At 47.8% G+C, this 12,001-nt stretch overlaps 1 protein-coding gene across 12 annotated transcripts in view; it reads right to left on the reverse strand.

The window, feature by feature from the left end:
- Positions 1 to 9,082: 9,082 nt before the first annotated feature.
- TACC2 (transforming acidic coiled-coil containing protein 2) overlaps positions 9,083 to 12,001 on the reverse strand; it is a 199,772-nt gene continuing 196,853 nt past the window's right edge. For all 12 annotated transcript variants that reach the window (XM_080911974.1, XM_080911977.1, XM_080911975.1 and 9 more), the window contains 2 exons: positions 11,696 to 11,816; positions 9,083 to 9,617 (listed from right to left, as the gene is read on the reverse strand). In XM_080911974.1, coding sequence (XP_080768100.1) covers positions 9,552 to 9,617; positions 11,696 to 11,816 — 187 coding nt within the window. In that variant the 3' untranslated portion in view covers positions 9,083 to 9,551. The remainder of the gene's footprint in view (positions 9,618 to 11,695; positions 11,817 to 12,001) is intronic.

Genomic DNA, 12,001 nt, shown 5'->3' on the forward strand with positions numbered 1-12,001 from the left:
ACACACACCTTACTACACACACCACACTATACACATATATACCCCACAGTACACCACACATACACACATACACACCACACTACACACACATACCACACACATACACCACACTACACACACATACCGCACACACACACCATACTACACATATACCATACTACACACATACCACATTACACACACACACACCACACAAACACTAAATAGCACACTAAACACACTCACATACACACACCATGCAACATACACACACACATACACAAACACACACACACACAGCATCCCTCCACACACATGGCTGTATTTCCACCTCCAGGGAATCACAGCTGTGTCTCAGCCTGTTTTTCACAAAGTCAGAATAACCCTGCCCCTCTCTAGCTAAAACCCTCGCCCACTTTCCACTCTTGTACATAAGATCTGAGTCTTTGCTGTGGCCCAGAGGCATCTAAGGAGAGAGGGGCGAGTTCCAGACAGACAGCAGAGCAGGTCAGCATAGGGAGAAATGCTCCTGCCAGGGCCCTGCGTAGAAAAAGACTCAGTTCAGTTCAGAGACTTGTTTCTTTTACACAGGAGTCTTCCCAGCTGGCCTTGAACCCCAGGACGATCTCAGTAGCCTTGAAATGTATTTTCTATGTCTCACTGGAAGCTGTGCCCCTAGTGAGCTTTAGTTGTTACTCCCTTAGTCCTGTAGCGAGGAGGCTGTTGGTGAGCCTCCTTCAGCTCCCAGCCCTGACCCCTGGTCTGAGGTACCGGTACCACTTACAGTTCTGAAGTCCTGCTGCCCACAGGGGCTGCTCACAGAGGTTGACAGAGAAGCAGAGGAAGGCTGGTTGCACTGGTCTCTGAATTCAGGGAGAGCTGGAGGCTCTGCACCTTCTGAGCCTGTATCTTGAAACCTCTCATGACACCTGGGGCTCACCCCCTTTCTCCTTCCAGGTGAGGTGCTTTGCTGGGGGAGCCTGCCTTTGGCTTCCTGGGGGTAGTTGTGGGCACCATGGTAACAGCAGTCAGATTCCAAGGACTTCCTGTTCCGGGTTCTGATGTTAGCTCAGTTTGTGGCTTCAGGCTCTCTCTCTCTGCTGAGGGGAGACAAGGCTGTCAGAACAAAGACTGTTAGTGACAGTTTGTCACTAGCGTAACCCTTCGTGGCCGCCAAAATGCACTCACAACAAAGGTAATTTTAATTCCATGGCCAGAATTAACCTTAATTAACACTACATCAATATTTGTGCATATATACGGGAGGAAATATATCTCCCCTCCCCCATTCCTATATTACTGACAACGGAGACACTGTGTCTCCTGATATGGGAGAGAGTGGTGGGTAGTGTCTGAAACCACAAGACCTGCAGCCAGGGCTGTGTTCCTTTGCAGGGGAATGAGCCACGCACACACTTGGAGCGCCTTTGCCTCACTTCCCTTGCCACCAGGGTACACACTGTCTGCTCTCTAACCTTGAGTCTGGTCGGCTGCTTCCCTCCTAGCCCAGTGACAAGGCCACATGTGATAGTGTGTGTGGAGGGAGGTGCCTCAGCAAAATCATTGAAGGGCGGCTCTGCCGGCTCTGTTGCTTCTGCCCTTCCCTTTATCTCTGTCTTGTATGTAAACTTTCTCTGGATAGAGGGCTTTGTGCATGATCTGCATTAAGATCTTTGAGATATAAGCACCTGACCTGCCTGACATCACTCCTATCCTCTGGATACCATTTCTGGTTCTCCTGGGGCTACTGGCTAAAAGACAGCCCCTGAGCGCCTCCTACTGGCCACACTGGGAAAGTGTCCTGAGCCCAATATTTGGCCTTGGTTGTGTCAATCTGAAGCCTTCAGCTCACCCCTAGAGCTGAGATGTAAGGCAAAGTTCAAAACACACGAACGAAGCAGCTCCCCCTGAAAATTCTCCCTGGTGGCATCCACTTGCTGGTGATGGCAATGATGCATCCCTACAGGAGGAAAAAGAAGAGCGGGGTGGCGGGGTGCAGACCCATCATCCTAGCTTTAAGCCAGTGTTCAGGGGGCTGCCTTCTGTCTCACCTGGCGTGTTCTGGATCCTGGAGAATTGACGAGAATGAGTCGGCTTCTGAATCACCTGCTTAGGCTCCAGAGAGAGACAGGTGAGCAAGTTCCTACAGAGAACATGGCAACTCCTCTGATGGGGAGGTGAGTGCACACACTCAGGTAAAGATGCATTTCCAGAAATGTGCTGTGAGACCACAATGAGTACTGAATGTGGTTGGCAAAGGATATTCCCATATAAAGCTGGTTTGTGAAAACAGAAAGTTCTTGTGAGTGAAAACACACACACACACACACACACACACACACACACACACAACTAAACTGTGGAGGGGGAAGTATAGCCCAGTTGAAACAGTAAATGAACCTCCAACCAGATCATAAAGATAGATGAATTTTCTCAGAAGAAATGAAAAATAATCTTAGAGCAGGTGTGTGGATGCACACCTTCACCCCCAACACTGGGAAGTTGAGGCAGGAATTCAAGGTCACTGTGGTTATATAGGAAGCTGGAGGCCAGTCTATTAAAACGAACAAGCAAACAAGCAAAAGAAAGATCCAGTAGTCCAACATACCTCAAGAAAGCACAGATGTCTGAGCCTGTGGGACAGCCTGAAATATCAGAAGACAGACTGAGGCAGGAGGATCCTAAGTTCCCTCTAGGGCACAGAGAAAGGTAGTCATGGTCATCTTTGCCTGTATCTTCCCCTGTGGGGAAGGTCTACCTCAGTCTCGTACCTCTGTGTTGTCTTGATGCAGCCCCTTCAGAGTTGCAAAGGAGAAGCCAAGGGACTGGAAACACACATGGCTCATTCCCTCAGTAAGGCAGATACTGGGGGAGCCAACACAGCTGTCCCCCACACTGCCAGCACAGCTGTCCCCCGCGCTGCCAGCACAGCTGTGCCCCACACTGCCAGCACAGCTGTGCCCCACACTGCCAGCACAGCTGTCCCCCGCGCTGCCAGCACAGCTGTCCCCCGCGCTGCCAGCACAGCTGTCCCCCACACAGCCATCACAGCTGTCCCCCGCGCTGCCAGCACAGCTGTGCCCCACACTGCCAGCACAGCTGTGCCCCACACTGCCATCACAGCTGTCCCCCACACAGCCATCACAGCTGTCCCCCACACAGCCATCACAGCTGTCCCCCACGCTGCCAGCACAGCTGTCCCCCACACTGCCATCACAGCATCCCCAGCAGATAACAGCAGAGGAGAGATGACCAAGCACAGAACAAGTCTGAAGCCAGGCCAAGGCAGCTGAATGGCAAGGGCAGTCCCACATGCCCACAGGGTGTATATACAAGGGCCAGGGGAGCAGGTATGGGTGCTTCCTGTCCCAGTCAGGGTTTCTCTCATTGCAGTGAAACCACCATGAGCAAAGCAAGTTGGTTTATTAGGCTTACACGTCCACATCACAGTCCATCACTGAAGGAAGTCAGGGCAGGAACTCCAACAGGGCAGAGGCCTAGAGGCAGGAGCTGATGCACAGACCACTGAGGCTTGCTGGCACAGTTTCCTCAGCATACTTTCCTGCCGGACCACCAGCCCAGGGCTGGCACCACCTACAATAGTCTGGGCCCTCCCACACCAACCACTAATTAAGAAAATGCTCCACAGGCTTGCTTACAACCTGATCTCATAGAGGCATTTTTTTCAGCTGAGATTCCTCCCTTTCAGATGACTTCAGCTTCTGTCAAGTTGACATAAATCTAAATCTAGCCAGCACAAGTACCAACTCTGGAAGGTTTCTAAGCAATATGCTTCCTAAACTTTCAAGTGCTGTTCTGGGTTCAAAAGCAAAAAACAGAAGTTCAAGGTCATCCTTGACTATATAATGAATTCAAGACTGGACTATATGACAATCTCAAAAAACAAAAGAGGAGAGGAGAGAAGAGAAATGACACCTCAAGGTGGCTTCTTGGCTGTTGGACAGAAAGAACAGGGCAGATCTTGAAATTCTGGAGTTGGCCTGGACCTCATGTGGCCTTGGCCACAAGCAATGTCACAGGAAGTCAGCACTGGATAGGCCTGTGGTGGATCAAAAAGAACGAATACCACTGTGTAAGCCTGTCAGACACAGACAAACCTGAACCCGATTCAACTATGGTGAGGATCAGTATTTCTCAGTCCTGCAGTTTAAAGTGGCTCTGCCTCCCTCTTCCCAGGCCTTCTGGGACTCTTTTCTAAGACGTGTTGCAGCTCCCCCTGGTGGACTTCACTGCAACCACAGACAACCTGCCCACCACACCCGGTATATGGGCATATAAATGACTACAAACCAGACATTTGCCAGCAATCAATTATGACGAAGTTTATTTTAAAACGATTTTTGGTAGGTATATTTGAAACTATGTTTGGTAGGCATAGCTTGCCATTTATCAAAGATAAAAAAAGCAAATGTGCATACATATGAGAAGGTATACTTATTTATTTTCTCATAAAGGATGAGATCTTGGTTGACTATTGGGTATTTGAGACTGTGGGATACAGAGCATCTTTTTTTTTCCCCAGAGTTGGTCAATATTTAGATTTTATAGCCACCAATGCTGAAAACATACCTTCACACGGTACAAATGACAAAGGCCCAGTGTCCACTGAAGAAATTGTTGCAAATTCTGTTCTAATCCCATGCCGAAATCCACCTAGTGAAATTTCAAGGAGCCTAGGTTAACAACCAGGTCTTCATTTAAAGTCAAGCATCCTAACAACACAGCCTCCGCAATGTTAAGTGGATACTTGGATTCTGACAAACGATGACAGGGACCATGAATGAAACCATCAGAGTAAAAAAAAAATGTGCATCTACAGTAAAAACACTGCCACTTTTAACACATGGCAGGCGGCCGGGGAGAAGCCGGGGTGTTTCAGGCAGCGCTGTTGGCCTTGTGTAGTGTAATACCTGCACAGCACAAAGCTTTTGTGTTCACAGTCCAGCTGCATCTGCGACATGGAACAAAATGAAACAAAACAGCCAAGAGTACCTTGGACTCAACAAGCATTTGGTTTTTAATAACTTTTGGGGGCATCGCAGATTCAAAAATCCCCAAGGAAAAGTAACTGAATATGGTGAGAGATTCTTAGAAACAGAGCACGTTCCCTTCTCACTGTGGCTTACGTTTGCAGACTCTGTGTGCTGTGGGCAGCTCCACTCTTCTGGGCCTGTGGTGAGGACCATGGCGGCAGCGGAAGCACATGACAAAGTAGAGAGTGGGGACCTAGGACCAGGAATAACCTTAAGAGGGACACTTTCAGTGACCTGCCATTAGGTTCCACCTCCTAAAAACATTTCCAGAACACCTCCATCTGGGACCTGAACTTTTAGCACATAGTAGTGTGGCTTGGCATTGAAACAAACTTTTCTTGGGGTTTGTTTTTATTGCTGTGAGGAGACACCGTGACCACAGCAACTCGTATAAAAGACAGCATTAGCTGGGGCTGGCTTACTGTTCAGAGCTTTAGTTCATTATGCTAGGTAGCATGGCAGCAAGCGGGCAGGCATGGTGCTGCAGAGGTAGCTGTGAGGTCTAACACCCAGAGCAGACAGCAGGACTAGACTGCCACACTGGGCCTGGCTTGATCATCTGAGACCTCAAAGCCCACCCCTAGTGACTCACTTCTTCCAGTAAAGCCACAAGTACTCCAACAAGACCACACCTCTTAATAGTGCTACTCCCTGTGGGCCCACGGGGGCCATTTTTATTTAAACTATTTTTATTGTACTTTCTCTGCAAGTTTGTCTGGAAGAACACAGTAGCCTCTATTAGCTTCTCAGAGTTTCAAAACAGGAATCAAAAGCAGTTGAGGCAAGTGGAACCTTGTCACCAGACAAAAACTTGCTAAGGCCGAGTAGATTCAGAATAGGAGATTCATCTACTCCTGACCAACTTCCTGTCCTGGAACACATGACCACCACACCCTATGGAGAGGACTGTGACAATCAGTCACATAGGGCAGTGCTCAAAGCCCCTCCACATGCAAATGAGGCATCCCTGACATCTCAGACCAAGTCAATAGAAAGTATCTTTTTTTAGACCCCATCCCACCACAAAATGTATATAAGACCCTGTCCACAAGGAATAAAACACACTCGAGTTGTTTCATCAAGGACCGTCTGAGAGCCCATCTTACAGAGCTGTAGCGCTGTGGGGAAGAGAACTCTCTCCTTGAGCTCGTCTCTGGAAGCTGTTCAAGTCCATCGCTGTCACCTACCACAGGGACCCCAATCTTCCGAGCTGCACTGATTCCAGAGGAGCAGCATCAGCCACAGAAGAGACCTCAGAAGCTCGTCTTGATCTGTTCCCACCCTCCCCTTTGGAGAGCACATCTCTTTGACTCTGAAGATCTCCACAGATAGCATCCGGTACACAGACACAGACCAGGTCTACTAAAAAGAAAAGGAAGTACAAAGGAAGCCAGGGACAGGCATGAAGACAACACACACCTATAATCCCAGCACTCAGGTGGTTAAGACAGACGAGTCAGGAGTTCAGGGTCACGGCAAGTGGGAGGCTATGGAGAGCTTCATGAAACCCTGTCTCAATAAAGGCAAATCAAAATAGTGCAAAGCACATAAGGGCTTTCTGGATAAATAAACACAAATCCCATCTGTGGGGAAAACAGAAGGCAGGTCAAGAATCAAACCTTTTTCTCTGCCCCCAGTATTACTCCAAACCAAAGATCACCATGGTCTGTTAGTTGATGGTGGGCCCTAGGAGAGATGTGGACCAGCCCTGCATAGGTGACAAGCTACCCTGGGAAGAGAAGGGTACTGAGGTAAAGGATCACAAGAAGGATGTCTGCCCACAAGCATAGAGAAGCTTGATGCAGTTGAGACTTGCCCAACTGAGAGAAAAGGAGAGAACGGAGAAGACAAATGGGCAGAGGAGAAAGTTGTTCCCAGTGGAAGGTTTTACTTGTCTGTATAATATGGACATTCGTGGCAAACACTATCTCTTTTGGAGAAGAAAAAGTAAGGCTGTCAGGAACACACTACTTGTATCCGTTGCTCTCCTGTTGGTGTGACAAAACACCATGACCAGAGGCGTCTTAGGAGTCATTCAGTCCATGCTTGTCTGATGAAGCTTCTATAGAGCAACCATCTGTGACTTGAACACCTCGCACCACCATCATGGTGGGAGGCATGGCCACAAGCAGCAGGCATGGCGGGGAGCAAGATCATACCCCTAACCAACAGCACAGAGCAGAGAGTGAACCTAAAGTGGGGCAAGGTAATTATTATCAAAGCTCACAACAGTAAGCTTTCTTTCAGGAAGACGGCATCTTCTAGTAACCTTTCTCCGTAGCATCACGAATGGGGGGGGGGGCAGGGGGCAAGTATTTAGATGCCAGAACTTATATAGGACAGTTCTCATTAGAACTCCACTAAATGTATCTTCTAGACCCTTGTCCTGGCAGTCCAGGCAACAGCGACTCCCTTCGCTGTCCAGTGTCCCACATAAACACCGTGGGAATTTTCAGCAGCCTTCAGCAGCCATCTCTGAAGAAGCACCTTGTAATCACCCAAAGTACGGTGGCAACTGCTTTGATATTCTAGACAGCTGGAAGTTTTTAAAAATATATTTTAAAATTATTTTTCAGGGACTAGAGAGATGGCTCAGTGGCTAAGAGCACTGACTGCTCTTCCAGAGGTCCTGACTTCAATTCCCAGCAACCACACGGTGGCTCACAACCACCTGTAATAGCATTTGATGCCCTCCTCTGGTGTGTCCGAAGAGCTACCGTGTACTCACATACATAAAATAAGTAATTCATTAAAATTATTTTTCTAAGGAAAGAAAAGAGTTTACATGGTGGTCACATGAAAGTATTAGGTGGGGAAAGGTTAAAAGAATGTAACCTGAGGTTGGGTACACAAACACATAAGCAAACAGATAAGTATTTTAAGGTAAAAAAAAATAGGTAAACATTTCATATGCTAAGAAAAAGACACGCATTAAAAAAATCTTTAGTTTCTTGGCTTGGGGATTAGAATGCTTTCCTTACCTGTACTAGTAATCTTTTAGAAATGAAAAATTTCTTCCTAAATTTAGGTAAAAATAAGAGAAAGCAGTAGAAGAGAGAATCCTCGAGAGGGATATGGCCAAGGTGACCGAGGACTCTTAGGTCAGAGGTCCTGGCTGGACCAGGCAGTGGGTACTAGACAGGTGAAGGGAGGTAGTTCCCTGTCCCAGCTCACACGTCTGTCAGGCTAGGATGGCAGTGGGAACAGAGCTCCACCAATGGCTCCCACATACAGAGGAAATGAAGCAAAAACTCTCACGAGAGTTTTCAGGTGCTGTCGGGGCTATAGGGTGAGAGCATGTACTACAAGAGGGTGTTTGAGAGGGACACACTAAGGCTGAGGAGGTCTATGAGCTGAGGCTGAATGTCGCAGAGAATACAGCAAGGTAGGAGACAGGAACCGAATGGACTCCCTTTGAACGCCCAAACCTCACTGGATACCTCGACTTTGAACTTCTGTAGCTATCGGCTGCCATGTTTGTGAGGATTTGTGACAGCAGCCCCAGAAAACCAGGGTACCCTCCACTTCCTCATGCCCCCCATCTCATCCTTTACCCTACATCTCTCACAGGTCACAGGTCATAGGTCACAGGTGCAGGTCAGAGCATCAGGAAGTCTGGGAGTTGCTAAATGGCTAATTGCCTGCCTCCCACCAGATGTTTTTGGGCCTTTCGTAACCACTTATAAAGGAACAGGCAGTATTTCGGGGTTGGTCAGGCACCAAGGGGAGGGACAGAAAGACTGACAGCTTGCTATTTCCTTCACACAATTATAAAAGGAAACTTTTTAAAAAATTTTTAATTTTGGCCCCCTAATGGCCAAGGCTTTGTAAAAATGAAATCTAAGCTAATCCAATATATCCACTTACTTATTTAAGCCCCAGTCAATATTTCTCATTTGCTCCCTCTTACAAACCTAGACACGATAATCAAGGAAATGCAATTTAAGTCAATAAACAGAGAGCCCGAAGAGGCAGAGACCAAACCTGATACAATTTAACGAAGGAAAGGGCTGAGCCATTCCCAGCAAATAACTCACAGCCACACTCGCTGCCAAGACTCAAAGAAAAAAATTTATTTACAATAGAGAATTTTATTTGAAACATGCATTCTTTTTAAAAAAATCAAACCAGCAAATGTGGATCAGTTGTACAGTCCTTAAGGCAAGAGTCCCGATGCAGGCTTCGTGTGTTCACGTCACATCAGGTGATGCTCGCCAAAGGGCAAGGGCAAGGCCAAGGTCAGCAACTTGTATTCTATTTAGAGAATCTGACGCTCTCCCTGATACAGGAACTCCGAGGTCAACTTGCTATGAATTGTACTAGAAAATGCAAACGGATAGCAAGGAATCCTGGTAGGTCTCGGCACTGCATACGGTCAAACCAACCTTATTTAGAAAGAGGACACAGTAGTGCATACGAAAGTGAAAAGGGGAACCCGTCCAAGGAATCGGAAGGACAGCAGTGTGCCGACGAGGTCGTATTGCACGCAACGGCCAAGGCCCAGCACTTGGTCCAGAGTTAGCTTTTTCCCATTTTGGCAATCAGTTCGTCGCAAATCTTGGTGAGTTCTTCTATCTCTTTATTCTGAAAATAAAAGACAAGACAGGTGGTCTCGGTGTGTGAAATGGAGCCAGTCCCGGGGCTGGGGCAAGGACTCAGGCAGCAAAGCCCTTGGGTTGTAACCTGGAGGATCTAAATTCAATCCCCCAGAATCCATCCATTTTTTTAAACCAAGCCAGACGTGGTAGTATACACCCACAAGCCCAGTACAGGGGAGGCACACAGAGGAAGGTCTTGGCCAACCTGGCCTACTTATCAAGCTCTAGGCCAGTGACTGACCCAGTCTCAAAAGTAACCAAAGAAACTGGTCAAGTATAAAGGGACCACGAGGGAGGGGCTGGGGGGAATGGCAGAGTGCAGACGTCTCTCATAGGCCGAAGGTTAGTCCTATTGCTAAAGACGCCACTCATTTTGGACACAGGTCTTGGGGGACTTGAGGCGATCTAACTTGAAAACCTCTGATCTGCTGGTCTAGCTCCCATAGCACCAGAAAGTGCTATTCGAGGGGGAGGAGGGGGCTGGAGAACTGTAGTATATGAGAATGTAATGGGGATGTAATATATGAGAATAAAAAAGAAAAGAAAGTGCTGTGTGAGGGAGGGGAGAAATCAATAGTTCTATTTATCTGTGACACGGAGGATCACAAGGACCAGCTTAATGAAATGTCCCTAAAGATGCAGCAGAGCCGTTCTTATCTTGACGGCAACCACCAGCTCTCTAACTGGACGTAAGATCTGTTCAATAGGAGGGAAATCATGCCTCACATAGAAACCTCACAACTAAGAAGGACAAGTGAGGTGCAGACCTTAGAGAGACCCTGTTACCGACACTTTATTAAACCAGCACAATTCCGCACTGCCTTCTAAAACTTGCCCTTACAATGATGAATGCTGCTCTCACCCAAAGAAGCTTCCTGTGATAAAGGGAGTCCATTACAGAAGACCACAACTGGTCATAATACAGAACTGCAAGAAGCCCAGCCTTAACAACATACCTATGACACAAGTCCCTCAATACTCTGGGAACATCAGAAGAGAGGGCAGAAGATCCCAAGAGTCAGAGGACCAGAAAGTCTGTCACATAATTGTGCCTCCTAGAAATGACAGGGGAGCCACACCCTTGCTACCTCAACAATAAGACTAAAACAAGACAGTATCAGTTAGACTTCTTAACACAGAAGGGGAAATCTCAATGGGCCAGCCCACCCTTAGTAAAAGCTACAGGAAGCTAACAACTGTTGGGAGAAGCAGCTTCTCCCAGGGATGAGACGGTAACTAACTGGTTACTCAAAACACAGTGGTCAGCCCTGAAATAACACATACACAAGCAACAAAATTATAACACCAAAAGGGTTTAAAAAAAAAAAAAAAAGAAAGAAAAAAGAAAGCAAAGCCAGGTGTGGTGGCACATACCTTTAACCTCACTTGCCAAGCAGAGGTAGGCTGGCAGTTTGAGGCCAGGCTGATCTACATAGTGAGATCCAGGCCACCAGGGCCATAGTGAGACCCTGCCTCATCAACAACAGCCGCTACTACTATTACTAGTTGATCAGTAGTCCCTGGGCTAAAAGCTCCTCCACAGCTTTCCTGACAATGGCCAGGAGGGTTTAGAGAAACGCTAGTATTGTTTAGAAGATGCCCAGTAGGTGGCATTGTAAACGCAGATGCAGAAGGCAGGCAACTTCAGGGGGTTACTCTCAAACAGAAGCCGCTCTTTTGCCCATCCCTGAAGCCCAATTAAAGGCAGCTAAACACATATAGCACAGATAACTGGGTGGCAGTTCCTGTGGGAAGGGAATCCAGCTGGGAGATGCCCAGAAGATGTGGCTCTATTCTCTGATAGCCCAAGGCTGTTCTCATTTATACACAAACGCCCAGCAGCCCCCCCCCCACCCCACACCCTACCCCCCAGGACAGAAGACCTGCATCTTAAGTACATTTTCAGGTAAACCAAACCAAACCAAAACTGGATCTAATGTGGATATGGTTACCAGGCATGAGCTTATACAGAAGCTGTCCTGGTCTTGCTCCAGAGACCCCCTTCCCGTCCACCAGCCAGAGAGAGGCCTCACAGCCATGGGTGCCCAACCCTCACCCTCTTACCTTCTGCTCCAGCGTTCTTTCTAGAGCATCCACTCGAAGCTGTTCCTTCCTCAGGCTAGCCTGGTAGGCTGCTTGCTCCTGCTGGGCCTTGCCTCTGACCTGGGCAATCTCTGCATTGGCTCTGTTGGAACAAGCAGTACGGTAATTGGCTGCAGGATACCTCCCTCTTCCCATCTCTGAACTGGGACACGGGTCTGGATGCAGCCCCACTAACTAGACCCTGAACATAGGAACCCTAAGAACCCCATCCCTACTGTGATATGGAAGGAATGTCCCCTGACATTATAGCATAATCTTTCATTTTCT

This window comes from Micromys minutus, assembly GCF_963924665.1.
Source record: "Micromys minutus genome assembly, chromosome: 2".
Taxonomy (NCBI): Eukaryota; Metazoa; Chordata; class Mammalia; order Rodentia; family Muridae; genus Micromys; species Micromys minutus.